The sequence below is a fragment of the Neomonachus schauinslandi genome, chromosome 7 (assembly GCF_002201575.2).
Source record: "Neomonachus schauinslandi chromosome 7, ASM220157v2, whole genome shotgun sequence".
Lineage (NCBI taxonomy): Eukaryota > Metazoa > Chordata > Mammalia > Carnivora > Phocidae > Neomonachus > Neomonachus schauinslandi.
In genome coordinates this window covers 111,175,924-111,196,604 of record NC_058409.1, presented here as the reverse complement: position 1 = coordinate 111,196,604, position 20,681 = coordinate 111,175,924, and the positions used below count along the sequence as shown (strand labels likewise).

General features: G+C 40.2%; 2 protein-coding genes across 2 annotated transcripts; both read right to left on the bottom strand.

Annotated features, from left to right (window-relative positions):
* Window positions 1–8,989: 8,989 nt before the first annotated feature.
* Window positions 8,990–11,093, bottom strand: LOC110585239 (chondroitin sulfate proteoglycan 4-like). The gene has a single exon (XM_021695433.2). The coding sequence runs from the start codon at window positions 11,091–11,093 to the stop codon at window positions 9,972–9,974; it is 1,122 nt and encodes a 373-aa protein (XP_021551108.2). The 3' UTR covers window positions 8,990–9,971.
* Window positions 11,094–11,166: 73 nt separating this feature from the next.
* Window positions 11,167–11,955, bottom strand: LOC123325284 (chondroitin sulfate proteoglycan 4-like). Its single transcript, XM_044916677.1, has one exon. The coding sequence runs from the start codon at window positions 11,872–11,874 to the stop codon at window positions 11,167–11,169; it is 708 nt and encodes a 235-aa protein (XP_044772612.1). The 5' UTR covers window positions 11,875–11,955.
* Between the last annotated feature and the right edge of the window lie 8,726 nt (window positions 11,956–20,681).

The window sequence follows — 20,681 nt, the reverse complement described above, 5'->3', positions numbered from 1 at the left end:
GGCAAAGCCTTTTGCTTTCAGCTGTGGCATCCCTTTTAACATCTTTTGATGTTTGGATATCCATCCTCAAAGCAAAAAAAGCTTGTATGATCCCTCTTGGCTATTCCCACTTGATAGAACAACCTAAACTTCAGCAATCACCTGGGGTGAGCTGGGGTAGGGACAGCAGCAGACACAGCCACCTACGGTGGAACAATATATGGTCAACTTCTCCAGTATATTTCTGGTGGATTCTCTTGTCCTAGAGGCCTACTTAAATGCCAATTATCCTTCCAAATGTGATCTGTGCACTAAACCAAGACAAAATATTCTTCTTCTTCACAGATTCAAACATTTCAAATGCCCAAATTCATTTTATTTCTATTCCACAACAAAACCAACCTTCCTAGATGAAACTTGTTTGATTTCCATTCAATATACATTCTTCTGTTTGAGTTCATGCCCATGAAATGAGAAGCTTATAGCAAGAGTGCTAACAGAATGCAAAAATCTTCAAAAAATACTAGCAAACTGAATCCAGCAATATCCATAAAAGATTATACACCACAACCAAGTGGGATTGGTTGGTTAAATATCTAAAAGAAAATCAATTAATGAAATATATCATACCAGTAGAATAAAGGACAAAACCACATGATCATCTCAATAGATTCAGGAAAAAAATGTGACAAAACTCAACATCCCTTCCTGATAAAAACACTCAACAAACTAAGAATGGAAGGGAACTTCCTCAACCTGTAGATGCCTGATAAAAGGCATCTACACAAACCCTACAGTTAGCAATATCAAGAGAGTGAAACTTTCTCCCTAAGATCAAGAACAAAACAAGGAGGTCCACTCTCACCACTCCTATTCAACCTTGTACTGGAGATTCCAGCAAGGGTAATTAGGAAAGAAAATTAAATAAAAAGCACCTAGTTTAAAAAGGAGGAAATAAAACTATCTTTATTTGCAAATAAAATAATCTTGTATATAGAAAATCCTAAGGAATCCACTAAGAATTAAAATAAAAATACTGCAACAAACTTGTAGGTTACAAAATCAATATACAAAGATCAGTTGTATTTCTGTACACTAGCGATAAACAAAACAAAAATTAAATTAAGAAAATAATTCAATTTACAATAGCATCACAAAGAATAAAATATTTAGAAATAAATTTAACCAAAGAAGTGTAAGACTTGTACATTGAAAGCAATAAAACATTATTAGGGAAAAAAAAATTTAAAAAGACCTAAATAAATGGAAAGACATCCCATGCTCGTGGATCAGAAGACTCACTATTACTCAGCCATTAAAAAAAGAATGAAATCTCATCATTTGCAATGACATGGATGGATCTAGAGGGTATAATGCTAAGTGAAATAAGTCAGTCAGAGAAAGACAAATGCTATGTGATTTCACTCATATGTGGAACTTAAGAAACAAAACAAATGAACAAAGGAAAAAAGAGACAAACCAATAAATATATTCTTAAATACAGAGACAAACTGGTGGTTGCCAGAGGGAAGGTGGGTAAGGGGATGGGTGAAACAGGTGATGGGGATTAAAGAGTATACTTAGCATCACGAGCACTGAGTAATGTATAGAATTGTTGAATCACTGTATGGTACACCTGAAATTAATATAACACTGTATGTTAGCTATACTGGAATTAAAATTAAAAAATAAGTAATTTTAAAAAAAGATACAGTAGTTTCCAAATTTATCTACAGATTCAATGCAATCTCTATCAAAATCTTTGTTAACTTCCTTGCAGAAATTGACAAGATGATTCTAAAGTTCATATGGAAATTAAAGGATCCCAGAACAGTCAAAGCTATCTTGAAAAAGAAGAACAAAGTTGGAGGAACTCACTTCCCAATTTCAAAAGTTACTGCAAAGTTACAGTAATCAAACAAAGTGGTATTGGTATCACTATATGTATTTTTTATGTAATATATATGATATATATGTCATATAGGATAGATATATACACACACACACATATATATCAATGGAATAGAATTGAGAGTACAAAAATAATCTCTCACATTCATGGTCAACTCATTTTTGACATGGGAGTAAAGACAATTAAATGGGAGAAAGAACAGTCCTTTCAACAAACGGTGTTGGGACTAATTATTCACATGCAAAGTTCGACCCCTACTTCATACCATAGACACTATATATTAAAATTAACTCAAAATGAATCAAAGACATAATTTTAAGACTTAAAACTATAAAGTCTTAAAAAAAGCAGAGACCTACATTTTTATGACTTTGGATTAAGGATGGTTTCTTAGATACAAGAACAAAAATACAAGCAACAAGAAAAAAAAAGATAAATTAGACATCACAATTAAAATCCTCTGTGTTTTATAGGACATCATCAAAAAAGTGAAATGACAACCTACAAAATGGGAGAAAATTTTTGAGTATCACATATCTGATAAAGATTACTATCAATGATATGTAAATAACTCTTACAACTCAAGAATAAGAACAAATATCCTAATTTTTAAAATGGACAAAGGATCTCAATAGACATTTGTTTTGTTTTTTTTTAAGATTTTATTTATTTATGAGAGAGAGAGAGCATGAACGGGGGGAGGGTCAGAGGCAGATGGAGAAGCAGATTCCCTGCTGAGCAGGAAGCCCAATGTGGGACTCGATCCCAGGACCCTGGGATCATGACCTGAGCCAAAGGCAGATGCTTAACCAACTGAGCCACCCAGGTGCCCTCAAAAGACATTTCTTTAAAGAAGAACTACAAACGGCCAAGTACATGATTGCATAGCTCCACAAAAATACTAAAAACTATTGAATTGTATATTTTGAGCGGATTATTTGCTATGTAAATAATATCTCAGTAAAGCTGTTATTAAAACAAATGTGAGGTAGTCTTTACTTTGAGAAGCCATGAGCAGTGCTGAAATGAAATGCAGAAGAGCGTTTCTAAAATATTACAAAATGCAGTAAATCTTGGTCTTGCTAAAAGTTGCAGTTAATAAGTTATTGTTTCTTAAACCCAACACAACCAGCAGAGAAACTGCAATGAAGAGTGAGATTTTTAACTAGATGGTGGTTTGGTAAAGCCCTGACTCCTCCTTGGCTGATTTCAAAACAGAGCCCTGGGTCAGGGTCTGCCACTACCGCGAGGCCTCCTGGTTCCAGCTGCAGGCAGACAGCTCTATCCCAGCAGACCTGGGCTGCCTGAGATAAGGGGTCCCTCAGGGTGCAGGCCCTCAAGGTAAGTAACCCAGAATTAACTGTTCCTAAGGATCCCACGAGAACCGGGAGGCAGTGGACCCCTAGCAGCAGGGTTCATCGTCCCAGGGCGCACGATACCAGGAGAATTGTGTCTTAGCCTATTGTCCTAGCCTGGGTTTCTTTAACAGCAAAGGCTCATCTGTGAGTGGGAGCAGGAGTGAGGGCAGGGTTAATACGCAGGGCAGGAAAAGGGTCCACAGACCGTTATGATTTGTCTTCAGTCTGCAGGACATTCTGAGAAGCCCCACAGAATGCATGTTAGAACTGTTCTGCCACTGGGAAAGGGCTGTCCTGTGGGGAGTTAACTCTCCCTCTTCTGGGTTGTGCCAGCATAGTTTCCCACAGGCCTGCTGTGGAGACAGAGTGACTGCGGGAACACTGTGCATTCACTGACAGCTGTAAAGATGCCTGCAATTGGCATAGCTGGAGGAAGAAGCTAGGTTGAGGGAATTTGAAGCAATGCTTAAGAGGTTTCTGATGCAACAACCACCCACTAAGTCCTGTGAGGTCTCAGGATCAGCTACAGAATTAGCAGGGCCCAGTGAGGCATGAAAATGTGGGTGCTTTGTTCAAAAATTATTGGAATTTCAAGATGGTTACCGGAGAGCATTAAGCTAAGCCCAGGGTCCTCCTGAGCCTTGTCTGGCTGCACTGGTTGTCTATGCCCCTGGAGCTGGCCTTGTCTGGACTCTAAAATAGCAAGTTACCCCTCATCCCCATGCTTTACCTCTCACACACACACCCAGGGACGGCCTGACCACATCTTCCTAAGGAACACCGACATTGAGGAGTTGATTTTCTCTTCCCTGTCTCTGTCTCTCCCTCAGCTCTGGTCACGCAACTGTAAGCTCGGCCTCCATGGGGGTTCCTGACCCTGCTGGGGCGTGCTGAGGTTTTTCCAGGCCATGGTCAAATCTGGGCAAAGGAGAGAGGTTTTCGTAAAGCTGCTTAGTTTTTTTCCATAAAGTTCTTTATTATAAGAATTTGTCCTCACTTAAGGAATGAAATTATGGTGATGGTAAATAGCACTTTTTATTTTGGTAAGGTATGATATTAGTTTCTTTCTTTTTTTTTTTTATTTGAGAGAGAGAGAATGAGACAGAGAGCACATGAGAGGGAGGAGGGTCTGAGGGAGAAGCAGACTCCCCGCCGAGCAGGGAGCCCGATGCGGGACTTGATCCCGGGACTCCAGGATCATGACCTGAGCCGAAGGCAGTCGCTTAACCAACTGAGACACCCAGGCGCCCAATATTAGTTTCTTTTTAAGTGGCAGTCCTTTGTCAATCCTGAACTGAAAAAGAAAATGACTATCCTGTGAATGCCTGAGAATAATGGGATGGGAGGCGGGAGAAGGGGTACAGGTTTAAAATCAAAGGCCTGGTGGATGTAGGATTTGATCCTATTGGGACAGGAAGGGAACAAAGCAGGGTTTTTCATCAACAGTTCCTCACCACCGCCCCCCCCAAAATATAGAGAACCGTCAAAACCCCTGAGCTTCAGGCTGGCCCTTGCAAGTGTTCCTGGTGTGCTCTTTCTTTCATCCAGTTTCTGGCCAAGGCTCCATCCACGCATGAAGGGGAAAGCACTGTCTGCCCAGTGGAACACGAGCACTGGGGTTTCTGGCCAAGGCTCCATCCACGGATGAAGGGGAAAGCACTGTCTGCCCAGTGGAACACGAGCACTGGGGAAGCTCCTCTTAAGAACGTATCACCCATCCTCAATTCACCCACTGAAATTCTACTACCAGTAATGTCCTGCTTTGGGTAGAATGCAAGCCTCTGGTTTATTTAAGTGATTTAATGCATCAGTTCTTTAATATTTAATTAATTAATTTTCAAAAGATTTATTTATTTATTTATTTGAGAGAGAGTATGAGCAGGAGGGGAAGAGGGAGAGGGACAAGCAAACTCCATGCTGAGCATGGAACCCAACACAAGGCTTGATCTCATGACCCTGAGATCACGATCTGAGTGGAAACCAAGAGTCTGAGGCCTAACAGATTGCGCCAGCCAGACACCCTGCATCAGTTCTTTTACAGTGCATTAAAACCGTAGGCAAGAAAATGTTTTTTGGCAGTTAGTATATTGCCTGGTGCACTGAAAATGTACAAATATGATGATGATGATAATGATGATAATATTAACATCACTAAATCCTAACAAAACCCAAAAAGGTAGGTGCTAATATTATCCCCAATTTTTGGCTGAGGAAACTGAAATTTAGAGAGATTGAGTAAGTTACTCAAAGCCACACTGCTTGGAAGCAGAGAGCCAGGGTCAAAACGGACACAGACAGTGTCACTAGGCCTGGGGGACCTTGAGGGACAGGTGGTGCAGGTTGGGCTGATGTGGCGTTTAGCGGGCCAGTGAGTTCCCTCATTCTCACTGTACTGCTGGATGGGCAATACTAGCTTAAAAGTGCTTCAAGTGAAAACACAAAGCCCTTTCTTAAACTTTATTCTCTTTGTCCTTCTTTTTCCATACCTTCCTCTCTCCTGGCACTCCCTGTGTGATTCTGGAAGAACCTACTAAAGGAAACAAACCAGAAAGATCCTTTCAGGACAACATCTTGCATCTGCAATATCTAGGAGCACTATCTAATACTTAGTGTCTCACATACAGTGGGTGCCTAATAAATGTTTGCCAATCATTATGAGAAGGAAGCCTCTTCCAGGTCTCTGTCAAGCAGCCAGTGGTGTTCTTGAGCACCCCAGCCAAAGTCTCCTTCACTGAGCATGCCCCACAGTGGGCTCCATGCCTACTTTCAACCCTACATCTCTCCCTACACATGGCCAACTCAAACTCATTATTAATTATAATGCTTCTGAAAGATGTAGGAGGTATGTAGCACAATCCCATTGTCAAATTCAGGGAATGTCATCTGATATGTACCATCACCTTCCATTACCTACCCAAATGTGTCTACTACAGTCCTGGAAATCTGAAAAACCAGTGAGTAAGGATAGCACCTGTCCCACACCACCTAATTAATGCAGGGCTCTAAGGAAGTGAATGCAGGTGTTGGATCAGGGTCCCTGAAAGATTAGAATTTGTCAATGCCTCCAGATATGGAAAAATGTTAGACCTTTCACTCCCAGCCCACCCCAAAGTATACCTTCTTTTAAGCAAAATCAGCCATTCTTCTGATATTAATCTTTGGCATCCACTTATTAATTCTCCAGTCATTTGTTAAGAGGTAGTGAATTAATTATGACAGAGACTATGGAGCTGTAGCTCTGTGTATGGGAGAAACCATTTCAAACTGATTTTCAATTCCCAAAACTTTAATTTTCAACACTAAACAAGGATTTGCCAAAACTCGCTATTTCATTTTTTAGTTGAGCCAGCACCAAATGGTAGGCAATTTTTTTTTTTATTGAATCCATCTGTATCCGAAGAATATTCTAGATGCTCTGGAAGAAAACTTTCCAAGCTCTATATTAACTACTGAGTGTTGACATCTGGACCTCACACTGATGCTCTTGCTCTAGCAGACGCACTCACAAACGATGTGCATTACCATTTCAAATCGTCGGTGTATATTTCATTCCAATACGGGCACTAATTTTATTTGTATGAAGTTGCAGACTTAACAGGAAAAGAGGAGGGGAAATCAGACTTTTTTGTTTGGCCAGGTTGGTAATCCTAACTTCACAGATCTTATGGTCGAAGCAAGGAAGAGGCCAACATAGTTATAGAGCCAACTTTATCTGGCTCTTCCACAAAGAACAGGCATTCTCCTTGCCCAGCCGGGAGAGAAAACAAAACCCACTAACTGGATGCAAAGATGTTGCTCAGCCTTCCCTTTCTGTGTGCAGGGTCATGCACACACTGCCATTCTGTTCCTTCTGAGTGCCTGGCTGCTTAGAAAAGTTTAAGAATAATTCTGAGTTGCACAGTGATCAAACCAACCTTGGGTTAAGACTCTCAGTCCTCCTCCTTTTTAAAAGGATCAAGTACAAAAACACTTCAAAGGGGCTACATATAATTCAGGAATACAGACAGGTAGGGGAGAATCACTTTAGGAAGAAGAGTAGAGAAGTTTTACCAGCTGTCCATAGCATTAGAGCCAGGGATTTAAGACATGGGTAGTTATTTCTAGGCTTAAAAATGCTATGCTTCCATTTATTCTGTAGATTATGAAGTCTATTTCCACAAAGAGCAGTTAAAATTGGGTTGGGACAGAAAAGCAACCTAGAGAAGCAGAAAAGGGAAAGGATGAGAAAAAAAATTCTTGTGCACATGGAACACATCAGAGGCAATGGACTTCTGGGGACACTTTGACCTCAGCTTTACCTTTGTAAATATCCTACCTCACTTTTTTTATTTCCTCCTGATGTGTCCCACCTGTTAATACCAGGTAAAACCTTTTCTTTTATCAAGGAATATAAGGAAATGAGTCTGCCCGCAAGTTTTGTTTGTTTGTTTTTTAAGATTTTATTTACTTATTTGACAGAGAGACACAGCCAGAGAGGGAACACAAGCAGGGCGAGTGGGAGAGGGAGAAGCAGGCTTCCCGCTGAGCAGGGAGCCCGATGCGGGGCTCGATCCCAGGACCCTGGGATCATGACCCGAGCCGAAGGCAGACGCTTAACAACTGAGCCACCCAGGCATCCCTTGTTTGGTTTTTAATACATCTTCTTTTAAAAACATTTGCCAATCAGAGTTTCAACCACACAATGGAATTTTCACCCTTTTATTCTGTTTTTAGAATATAGTTGCTGCTTAGACTTGGTAATGGGTTTATTAATCCTTTACTGGGTAGACAAGAAGATTCTTCATTGTGGCATTAACCAGGGTTTCTCAACCTTGGCATTGTTGAAGTTTTGGACCCGAAAATTCTTTGTTGGGGCTGTTCTGTGCAGTGTTGGATATTCGGCAGCATCCTTGGCTTTTACCCAATGGATGACAATAGCACTTGCTGTTAAAACCAAAAATGTCTCCAGACCCTGCCAAATGCCCCCCTTCCAGGGGCAATTCTTCCTTCCACCCTAGAAACACTAGCCACTGGCTTTAAGGAAATCATTAAAATATGAAAAGGAGGTATTAAAGTAGACACCCATCGGAAAGATCAAAATTCTTATTTCCCAAGTATTTCGTATTTGAAGAGTATTTTAGTAGATCTTATTCATTCTTAGCCTCCCCTAATTACACGGTGGGCTCATCCACTGATCTCTGACATGGCAGAATCCTCTCCCAGCCCCAGGAGAGATTGTTAGTCATGAGAATTCCATTTCCTTTTGCCCATTTCTCAGTTCTAGACTGAGACATAAAAGGGGGAAAATGTTTGAGAAGTCTTCCTCTTATAAGATTAAAAAATAGTAATTATAAATAAGATCCTCTCTAAAAGAAAAAAAAAAAGCCTTTTTGCCATATGTGTTTTTTCCCCCACTAGAAAGTCTGTCTTTGAATGTGATAGGACTGCTTGGACCATGAGCAGTCCCTCACAATTACAAGGAACCAAGAGAAAGGAAAAAAAAAAAAAAAAGAAAGAAAGAAAGAAAAGAAATGCCAACAGCTTGAGCAAGGTAAAGCAGAAAAAAACAAAAGAGCTTCAGTCCTTGATGATATCTTTGAACCATTGAACCAGCCTTGGAATGTCCACCTCAGGCTGCTGGTTAGTTGAAATAATTCAACACTTTTATTGCTTAGCCAAATCAATAGTTGGCAAACTCTGATTTGTGGGTCAAATGCAGGAACTAAGAACTGTTGTTACATTTTTAAAAGGTTGTTAAGAAACAAAGGTTGTTAAAAATAAACAGCCATATGGGGCCCACAAATTCTTAAATATTTACTATGTGGCCCTGCATAGATACAGTTTACCAATCCCCAATCTCAACCACTCATAGCTAACGTCTTGTGATTTGCAACTTAAAGCATTCTTAACTAAAACAAGTACTGATACCTTCATTGTACAATTATAGAAACTGAAGCTTGAATCTGCCAACGGTAGGCTCAACTAGACAAGTCAAATACAAACTTGCCATTATTTCAATTCATTGGAAAGTTAAGCCAAATTGAGGCATCACAAAATATTTAATAAACTTTTCTATATTTTAGGGCTTCAAATCACACTTGTACCAGAGGCTTGATTTTACAAATCAGAATAGATGAAGCCTCTTGATGAAACACAATATGCTCAGTGAATACCTTCAAAGGGGGTCAGACTGTCCTACTATCTGGAGCACCAAGGCCTTTCCTGCCCTAGGAAGTCAAACCTGGAGACCCCAAAGAGGAAAAGACATTACAGAAACACACTAGGAACAAACTCGCTGATTTGATAAATTACCTTTTCTGCTTGCTGAAACAGTTCCTGCATTTCCTTGCTGACTCACTTAGAGAGAGTGAATTCTTAGTGGAAAATATCCAAAGGCTTCCTCCATTAACTTTAGCACCCAAGTTAATACTGCTGTTTCCAGTTGGACCAGCATGTTTGGTAGCACCTTGATAAAGGATTTAAATATTGATAAAATCTTATACTCAGAGTCAGGTCCAGAAGAAGGCAGACAGAGCTCATTGTGGAGAGCCCATCAGATGAGTGTTGTACGAGTTACAGTAAACATTCGCCCACATCTAACCATGGGGCCATAACTGAGCACCGAATGACTGACTGGCAGGGCCAGGCTTTTCTCAGTTGATCCAACCAACATTTCTTTGCCTTTGTATCCCAGTGTCTATCCCAGTATAGTAGGTGGTCAATCAGGAACAAAAGCCCTCGGTCTACACCCAATACTGGTTGTGCTTCAGTGTTGGGTTGGTTTGTCGGCAGAACTTGACCATATCGGGATCCAGACTCATCCACGTCTCCCAAGGAGCACATTTCTCCACTGGCTCAGTGGCTGGAGAAGCCATTTGCTCACTTTGTGGGTCCCTGAAAAGACTGACTGGGGGACTTCTGGAGCTTTTTAGAAGGGGTGTCACTGTGACAGTGGGAACAGTTATGCTCCTTTCTGGCCTAGGACCTGGGGTTGTAGGTTCAAGACTGGTCTGAGACTTGGTAAGAGGTTTTGTCTTTTCTACCTTCTGGCCCAGCAGCCAGACACACAAGGCCACTGCAGTTATTATCAGAAGGAAGACCACCACAGCCAAGGGTACAATGACCATCAGGGGATAACTGCTCTCCCTGGGCTGGGTGGGTGCCTCAGGACTGGCGTTGGTTGTGTCTGGTGGCCAAATGACCCTGGTTGGAGAAGCTTTGCCATCCAGAGTAGACCCTTCACCACGGTCTTGTCCCCAGGGACTTGCTTCCTGCTGCCTGGTCTGGGTCAGCTTCCCTAGAGTTTCTGTCTTTGCTGTGGGTCCTGAGGAAACCACGGGCTTTTCCTGAGAGAGATCTGAAGTCACAAGGTTATCTGCAGTGACTAAGAAAGAAACATCAGGGGTAAAGGTTTGCAAACATAAGGGGTCAGGTGGCACTATGGTGAAGGGTAGATGACCTATTGCTGGCTGCACATGGTCTGCCCTGAGCAAGAAAGTGAAGGAGTCATTCAGCATATCAATGCCTGTTAGGTTGGCATGTGGATGAAGCATCAACAACCCTTGGTCAATGTCCCTCTGAGTGAATAGAGTAGCGTTTTCCATTGCCGTGCCTCGGCCCACTCTTCGTACAAGTCTTCCATGGACAGGGAGTTCGGTCACTTCAAATTTGGGATCACTGTTAGTCCTATTAGCAAGCTCAGTCGCATCAAGGTCCTTTCTTCTCAGCTGATAAACCTCCCTGTTGGCGATGGTCAGGTTTGACGTAACCTGCAGTAAAGGCTGCACCCTGATGTTCAGTGTTTGTCCTGTCAGATTGCTTTCTGGTGTAAATAGTGAGAAATACAGCTGGTCCTCTGAGGCCATGAGATGTGTCATATGGTAAGAAAGTCTTCCTGAATGCAGATCTTCCTGCCCAAAGCTGACAACCACCTGGTTTTCAATAAGCAGATGCCCATGTTGGGGGGGGCCATGTCATCTTGTAAGTGATTTGGGGGCTTCTCCCATTGGTCGTTGCTGACAAGTGAGTATTGGTGATGGGGACAGTTGTCTGGCCTTGTGGGAGAAGTAGGTCCGTGAGGTTCACAAGGGTGATGGAGATGGGGATGACATCCAGGTGGAAGAGCTTATAGAGTGGGCGGTGTTGGCCATCAGTCACACTAAAGTAAAACACACTCGAAGATGGGCTTCCATCTTGTACAAACCATACCTGAGAGTTATCAATGTCAGCTTGTGTGAAATGGTGAACAGGTACGTCTGGATGGTGAGCCATTGCCAAAAAGCCATTATTAGGATTACGGATGATCATATATCTGATCTCCTCTGGAGGACTGTCTAGATCTTCCACTTTTAGGTTTTCTGGTCCCACAACCAACCTATTTCCCTGCAGAACTTTCAACCGAAGCCCTTTTGTCTTTAATTCTGGTGCCTGGTCATTAACAGGAGATATGGTGATGTTAAACATCTCTTCAAGGAAGTCAGCCTCTGGCTTGGTGGTGGACTTGCTCTTCTGTTTCGGCCAAACGGCAAAGGTAAAATTATCAGCCAGCGATTCAGAGTCATCGTGAAGGTATATGATTCCAAATTTATTAACTATATACTGGGAGAAATTGGGTTTTTCCTTGGTTATATTCCTCTCTCCAACCATAATGGTTCCATGGTGAGGAAGAGACGTAACCTGGAACCAGATTTCATAGGAAGATCGCTGAGATTTGGGCAATTTCAATAAGAGGTTGGAAGCATCTAAATTAGATTGGTCAATGAGAACTTTGTCTCCCTCCTTGACAGCAGCTCCTGTGAAAATATAAAGAACAAAGTGGCATTTCATTAGAACTTTCAGATGACACCTGTAAAGCTCTTTCTCTCTCAAATTTCCCTATCTGAGTGGATTATTCTAAACCTCTGGGTTGCTCAAGGACCTGAATTGGCATTGATACACAAGGCATACAACAAATTATATTTTAAGTATACATATCCTAACTACTAAGTCAATATTTCAGGCAAGATAGCTCTAAAATCTTGAGATTCACTTATAGAATGTTAATCTCCTAACTTATCTACTACTGGACTTTCTCTTGCCATGGAAACAGGTGCAGCTTTCAATACCCCTTTCCTTTCAGGAACTTGCCCTATTTGTTATTTTCACTTTCTATAGATGGTTTTCAGTAACAGGCATGGTAAAGTCCCCATTTGGAGTTACAAATAAAATGCTTTAGAGTTAATTTTCCATGTTCCCCCCAACTACAACTATTAAAGCTTATGAGAGGAAAAAGAAGAGGCCCAGAGAAAGAGCACACAAAAAGAAATAAATTTTTATAACCATATACGTTTTATTTCAAAGGTTGATATCATGGCATTGATATGATATCATGGCATTTCCAATTAATAAGGGGAATATTTATTTCCAAACTGTCCCTACTTTAATAATTATAGATAAGCCACTGGCCATATCTTTTGGTGGCTTTACCTGTATTTGCAAGCAGATGACTCTGCCGACCAGGTTCAGTAATTTCATATGAAATAGTAATACGAAACTCCTCAGGGCCTAGAGCTGCTGGTGGGGATGATGTCGTAAACGTGAAAGAGTCTTCTGCAGTCCAGCCAGTGTTCTTATGGTCCACATGCTGGTATAATATCAGCCGTTCACTGACCTGTCCAGACATGAAGAAAAATCAGCCCCTGGCTTCAGGGATAATATGAGGACATGTATCCTAAGGAGATACAGGTTTTTTTCAGGGTTTATTCTCATGCTCAAATTATGCACATATCTATGCAAACACAAGAACAATAACAATGTGGTAACCTATTTGTCAAACCTTGGTGCTCAATTGCAAAAATAGTTTATTTATCAGAGAAAGAAAAGCACATTGATTTTGAGATGACTAAGGCTATGGTTTGTATATTATAGAAAGCATATAATGAACCTTCATTTGCCTCTCTGATAATTTTAAAAACTATCAACTCATAACCAATCCTATTTCATATAATACTCCTACCCACATTCTGCTCAATAGCTTATTTTGAAGCCAACCCCAAACACCATTTTATCTGTAAATGTTGCAGTGAATATGGACAAAGATGGCTCTTTTAAAAACATAATCACAATACCATTATCACACCTAAATATTATCAATAGTTACTTAATATCATGAAATATCCAATTAGTGTTCAAATATATCTGATGATCTAGTACATTTTTTTTTTTTTTTACACAGGTGCTTTGTTTGAGTCAGGATCCTTAGAAGTCCCCACATCACATTTGTTTGATGCTTCTCATAGGTGTCTTTTAGTCTATAGGTTCCCCTTCTTTAATTTTTTTCTTGTAATTTATTTATTATTTATTTATTAATTTATTAAATATTTATTTATTTATTAAATATTCTTATATTCTAGGTTTTGCTGCTTGCATCCCAATGGTATTATTTAACATGTTCCTCTGTCCCCTATATTTCCAATACACTAGTAGTTAAACCTAGAAATGTTGTAAAAATCAGATTTAAGTTTTTGTTAAGAATGTTTTACAGGTTGTATTCTATATTTCCTCTGCATCTCATTACAAGGCTGCTTCTCTTTTGGATATGTTAGTATTAATAGGTGAATTCAAGTGCTGCCAGGTTGATCTATCTATTTTAAAGTTCCCCATCAGCCTTGTCACCTGATAGTTTTACAGAGTCATTGATATGATTGCTTAAGTCCCTTATTTTTGCAGTGGCAAGGCATTGATATCTTTAATCATCCCTTCTTCATTCTTATCTGGAATTCTTCTTTAAAGAAGAACTTTCCCTCTTCAGCTATTTGGCTACGCTGAGGTACAGTGTATGCAGGAAAGACAGGGTAAGTACTTGATTCTTTCCCTTTATACAAATTTTTAGAAAAATGAGTCCCCTGGCTCCAATATCTAAACATACCCATTGGTTTTTGTTTTGTTTGTTTTGGGATCATTATAAACTCATGAGTTTTAATATATGATGTATTTCATTCCATTGCAGTTCTTATTCTCCTTGATGTTCAAATTTTCCCACCTTGCTTAGGGTATTTTTCAGGATTTAATCTAAGTTCCTGATGCCTGTTGCCTATCAATGTCCTTTCCAGCTCAACTGATGGAGATGGGCCCCACCCAGTGTTTTGTTGTCCAGATCCCATGTGGGTGTCCTTCCCCTAACAACAGTGACGGAAAGTTCTAAATCTCAAACCACAGAAGGGAAGGCTAGAGATAAAATGTCTCACCCTTTAATTCCTATAGGTCACATCTTTTTCTGACCTGCTTTCTATTATAGTATCTGAACTTACAGGTATGTTTTTTCAAGGTATTTATGTCCATGTCGAAAGTGTCTAGGATAAATTATCTTATAATTTACAAAGCAGTTGAGTCTATTTCATCAGTCAGTATTTGGAAATACTGTATTAATTCACGGAAGCTTGGTGGTGTATTGCTCTGGTTCAACACTGGTGCAATGGACATACCTAGAATCAGATTTCTAGAAAGGCTTTTGGTCTAGTGAGTTTCCACAAAATATGAGCTTCCTGTTTCCAGAGTGTCCAAAAACTGGTGAGTTTTTTGTTCCTTTCCTCTTCAAGGGTAAGGCAAGGAAATGCTGTCATTTGGGGATTTTAAATGGGGAGAAGAAAGTATTGTTTCTCAACATTTCCTCATCAAGAAGCAAGGCCACTCATGAAAAATTGGTTTCCCCAAAGATAATTTCTGGTACTGACTACTGACTCGATTCCCTAGAAGTTTCTGGGAAATAAATTAGTTTTATTTAGCAGTTCTACTATTTCTAGTCTCAGCTAAAGATTTATGATGAAATATTCATCATAAATGTATTCCTTTTCCTAGAAAACAAGCGACTGTGCCATGGATTTTGGACTGGAGAATGGTTCCTAAACGTTCCCATTCTGCTTGAAAGAGGCATAATATTATAAGACAAGAGACACCCAGCTTCTTCATGTTAAAAGTAACATAGTCTACTGACCAGGAGGAAAAATTTTCTTGGAAGCTTGTCAATCTTGCCCTTTGCTTCTTTGGTTTAAGTAAAAATTAACTTCCCCCAAAATATATGATGCTACTGGAATAATCTAAGGGTCTTCTGATGTCTACAGGATGAAGAGTGATTGTCCCAGGGAAAGAATGGTTCTCAAAGATGAGAATAGTTGAGATGAAGGTCAAAAATCTGAGGGAAATTAATTGGAGAGGAGCCCTAACCATAGCTATGTACTTTGGAAGACTCCTGGAGAAGAGGTCTGCTATCGGTTCTTTTCCTGAAAAGTCATTCCAAAAGTGAGAAATTGTGAATAACTTATTGACTCATTTTATGCTGGAGAGTGAGAGAATTGAATTAGATTCATCTTGAGCATATGAGCTTCAAGACCGGACAGCAGATAATTGAAAGTGCTGAGCTAGAAGCAAAAGGGAATGAGTGTGCCTGTGGAATGTCAACTTGGCAGTCATGCCCTGAAGGAGCTTTGAGGTGAGTAGAGTCTTTAATATTTAGAAGATAGAGAGCTTTAAGAATCAGATTCCAGGGGCGCCTGGGTGGCTCAGTCAGTTGAGCATCTGATTCTTGATCTCAGCTCAGGTCTTGATCTTAGGGTCGTGAGTTCCAGCCCCACGTCGGGCTCCACACTGGGCATGGAGCCTACTTAAAAAATAAACAAATAAGAATCAGGTTCTAAGGTGTGTGTACACGGGTGTATGCATGTGTGCATGTGCATGTATGTGCATGTTTGCGTGTGTGTGCGTGTGTGTGTGTGTGTGTGTGTGTGGTGGAGAGGGCTAGAAAAGGGAGAACAAGACCAAGACTTTATGGGAAAAAATGTAAGGTAAACCTCAAGAGAGAAGGATCTCAGACAGGATTAGGAATTTTGTTACCTCAAATAGAAAGTGGCCGTAGGGGCAACTTCCAACAGCTCTGCATATTTCTGCTGTATTAAATATAGATCAATAAACCACTTAGCTGAATACCTGGGCTCTGAGATTAAGGAGAGAGGAGAGGGGAGGTTTTTATTTCTCATGGATTTAGATTAGCCCAGATATTTTCTCTTTTACAGATGAAGTCTTTTTGGAATGTCATTAGAAATTAAAATTTGTATAATTCCAACTAGTAAATGCAGATGGAAAAACAGAATGAGAAAAATCACCATTTGGCAATCACCATAGTAATAAATATCTCACAGGAATCCTAAATGATTGCTTACACTAGCGAGCTAAGTTGTGATGAGAAACAGGGTATTCAAATAGTTCCAAAGTATTCCCTCACAAAATACTTAATTACAGAAAGGGAAATAGTAAGTTCGCCAAGGAGAAACCTGAAAGATAGCACCTGACTAAGTGGCGAACATCATCAGTGACAGGGTGGAGTGAGCATTGGTGCTTCCTGACGTGAGGCCGGAGGAGACCTCAGCATCGCTCATGGCCATTCCCGCCAAAATGCACAACCTGAATTGGACTGTGAGGAAACATCCAATGAAACCAAACTGAGGAACACACTACAAATAACTGGCCTGTTCTCAAAAAATGGCCACATCACAAAAGTCAGCATGACTGCAGAATGCTTTCAGGTTAAAGCAGACCAAGGACACCTGAAAACTAAATGCTACGTTTTACACTGTGGATTTTTTTCTTTAGGGTATTTTAGGATATTCTTTTTTTCTAGAGGATATGCATTGAAACAACCTGTGAAATTTGAATAAGGTCTACAGATTATATAATAGATTGTATCAATGCTAATTTCATGATTTTGAAAATTATACTGTGGTTATACGAGAAAGGCCTTATTTTTAAGAAATATGCACTGAGGTATTTAGAGGTAAAGGTACATCATGTCTGCAACCGCCTCTTAAAATTTCAGAAGTGTGTGTGTGTGTGTGTGCATGTGTGAAGAGGTATGATAAAGCAGGTAGTTAAAAGCTAACATTTGGGTAATATGGATGAATAGTATACTTTGTACTCTTTTGCAATCGTTCCGTAAGTCTGAAATTATCTCAAAATGAAATAGTTAAAAAAATAATTCTAAAAAGTAAATCCCATAGTGTTTTACTATTTCAACTTCAGGAAGGGACCAATAATTTCTTTTCTCTGGTGACCAAGTACGTGCAGAATGGGGGAGGGGGGCTAACCTTTGCATGCCTTGGGCACTCTGACATCAAGAAGTGCTCGTTTCCTATCCCGACATCGTTCTTCCCACCTCCAACTTGGTCCATTTCTCTAGTACCCTAACAAGGCTGTACTCCTAACTAACATATGAGTGGGTGAATATGCAGGTCAAAATCCTAGACCTGAGTAGTCCTTTTATTTGAAATGACAACATGATAACACCCCTTGGATCTCTGAGATTTAAATCTTCTGGATTTCATATCCTTGATTCCTACAGAACCACAAAGAAAAATATTTGTCAGAGGCCAAAGGCATAAACTTGGCTCCATGAAGGCCCGGGGCCCTACTGAATTTTCTGTGCTGGATTAAAGTTTACAACTCAGAGGCTGCTGAGCAGCTCAGAGAGGGTGGGAAATTAGGGAACTCCTCTCCATCCCCCCAGCCATCGACCTAGTTGGGAGAAGAGCTGAGACCAGAAGCCAGATCTCCACACTTATAGATAAGAACCCTTTCTCCTAGAGCAGTTGATTGGAGACTGTTTGGCTCCAGCTGCCTGAATGATTACTCTTCTTCCTCCAAGGAGGAAAAGGATACACATTAATATAAAAATGGAAGCAGAGGAGTATAGTAGAATTGGAACCATGGGTTGATCAGACCTACATTCAAATATAAATGCTTCCAACTTTCAGCTCTGTGGCTTTTATGCAGGTAATTTAATCTCTCTGAGCCTACATTTCTGCATTAAAGTATGGAATAACATCTCTCTTGTAAATATACATTTAACCTAGTTAGTCTTTTGCCATATTAATGTTCAAAACAACATGCCCTGAGCATTTCTAAGTCTTTCAGGAAAGCATCTAAGTCTTCACTAATCAATTCCTTACCTGGACATCAGCAGATTCTGGTTAAAATGGAAGGCTATACTTATTTTTAATAAAGAATCATGGCATGAAAATATTAAGCAATTAGAAATTTCTAAAACACGCCTAATAAAATAAATCTTTTCTCATAAAACAAAGAAATAGTTAGACTGGAATTTTGGCACATACTCCAGAAACTTACTTCCAGTTGCTTTGTAAATAAGTATTAGTTCACCATCCTATACTTGACATTTCAAAAAATATTTGTTTAATGAATAAGCTACTTAAAAAGTGCTTTACAAAATTTAATTATAAAATATGTTTATATCATGAAGCAGTAGAAACAAGGTAATCCAAGACATTTCTTAACCATTTATTTAACAAAAACACAAACAGTACCTTTTACTGAGCCCTAAATATGTGCCAGACTCTCTGCAAGGCATATTATGTAACTCATTTTATTTAATTTTGTTTTAAGGGCCTTATTATATCCACTTGACAGACTAAAAAAAAAACCTGAGGCTCAGAAAATTTAAATAATTCACTCACAGCCAATAAGTGGGAGAGCCCAGTTTTTAATCTAGTCCCATGTGACTCCAGAATTCATGTTTTTTTCCACTGCACTGTTCCTTCAGCATGGAAAGCTCAATGAGATTCTAGGCAACTAAGAAATTCGCAAGATATGTGCTCCAACTTTAAGGAGTTTAGTAATGTCAAAAGTCAGTTGGTAGGTATGTCTACGGCAGACAAATGCCATTTTGTGATCTGGCCTGGCTAGAACATAATCACCATTGGCCAGAACTTGTAAGGATCCAAAGAAACAGCTCATTCTATATACTGCACTTATTACAAAAGGAAAGTTAAAGAAAACCTGTGTTTTATATTTTCTTTTATACTACTGCCATTGTATATCAGGTACAAACTTTCTCATAGGACCTTAGAGGAAATAACGTGGATTGAGGGGAAAGGAGTTTCCATCTAGATCAAGGCTGAGGGCAATTCTTTTCTGGCCCCAAGGTGACTGGCAGACACCTATTTTCTTCAGGCTAAGCTCTTTAAACCTGAAGGCATTTTTATAGTTCCTCATTATTTGACCACATGATTTTACACATGTGTAAAACACAAACCTCAGTGTTATTCAGATTTTTTGTGTGGGTGGGCAAGATATAGTTTTTTTTGTTTTTTGTTTTGGCAAGATATAATTATTAAACATTCGCATATTACAAAGGGTCATTATGAGTGCTCTGGATGAACCCAGGGGTGAAGTGGGAGCTTTGATACACCATGCTTGGTGAAGTCAACCATGACATAGAATCTGACAATTTTTCCCCCCAAATCGTGTGCACATTCTCTAGATCCACAAAAGTACATGCAGACAGGATTGAGTGTTAAGAGAATAAAACTGTCAGACTTGGCCAAAGACAGGCTAGAATGCTCTGGAGCATCTCTTCATTCTGAGGGTCTTTATAAATCCAGTTCTCTATGGTCCTGATAAGAACATCAGACAGGGCGCCTGGGTGGCTCAGTTGGTTAAGCGACTGCCTTTGGCTCAGGTCATGATCCTGGAGTCCCAGGATCGAGTCCCGCATCGGGCTCCCTGCTCGGCAGGGAGTCTGCTTCTCCCTCTGACCCTCCTCCCTCTCATGCTCTCTGTCTCTCATTCTCTCTCTCTCAAATAAATAAATAAAATCTTAAAAAAAAAAAAAAAGAACATCAGACATAAGTCTTTCACACTGATCTCTTCCACGGTGGGGCTTAAAAGTCACTCACAGTTTTGTGATTCCCACTGGAGAAGAGAGTAACCAAATTATCTTGGAGTCAGCTGGGAAAAGGGAGAGGGAGAAAGGGAAACATGGAGTCCGTTCACTTGATTCTCCACAACACGATGGTTTTGTTAAAGGTCCCAGTCTCTAGACAGGATAACTGTTGTCCAGAAGAAGCAAGGGAAACAGAACTGGCCAAAAAGTCTCTATCTTGGGCAAATCTTCATGGAGAAAGGAGACTGCAGAAAGTCAAACACTTCAGAAAGGTTGGGTCTCTAAGGTTCCATATGGGTTAACCAAAAAGTCCTATAAGCTAAGATTTGGAAGGCAACAAGGTCCTGTGCTCCTGAAGGATGAGCTCAGACAAATGACTCCTCTTCGTGTGCCCTTCCTTACTTTTACCAGGACTGACACTATCATGTGTGCAGTGAGCAGTCGGGTCTGGAGGGCTTAAGGTTCCCAGAAGAGGTCAGAAGTCTGGGGCAGCCCAGGGAGTGGCAGCTTGGAGAGATTTTCCTTAATGAGAATGGATAGAAAACCTAAGTTCCTAAATGGCGCTATCTGGAAATCTCCAGCTAGAAATGGGCAACTGAAAACCAGGTCCAAATAATTACCCATGCCCCTCCATGACTGAGCCAATCTCCACACAAAAAAACTAGATTAGAAAGCTTTTCAAGGAGCCCAGCAATATAGCCATCTATAGGCCTACTTGGCAGAAAGGTCTAAATCCACATTTATA

Excerpts from the sequence above, each read along its gene's own strand:
- LOC123325284 (XM_044916677.1), bottom strand. The coding sequence starts at position 11,874 with ATGGTTGGAGAGAGGAATATAACCAAGGAAAAACCCAATTTCTCCCAG.
- LOC110585239 (XM_021695433.2), bottom strand. The coding sequence starts at position 11,093 with ATGGCCTCAGAGGACCAGCTGTATTTCTCACTATTTACACCAGAAAGC.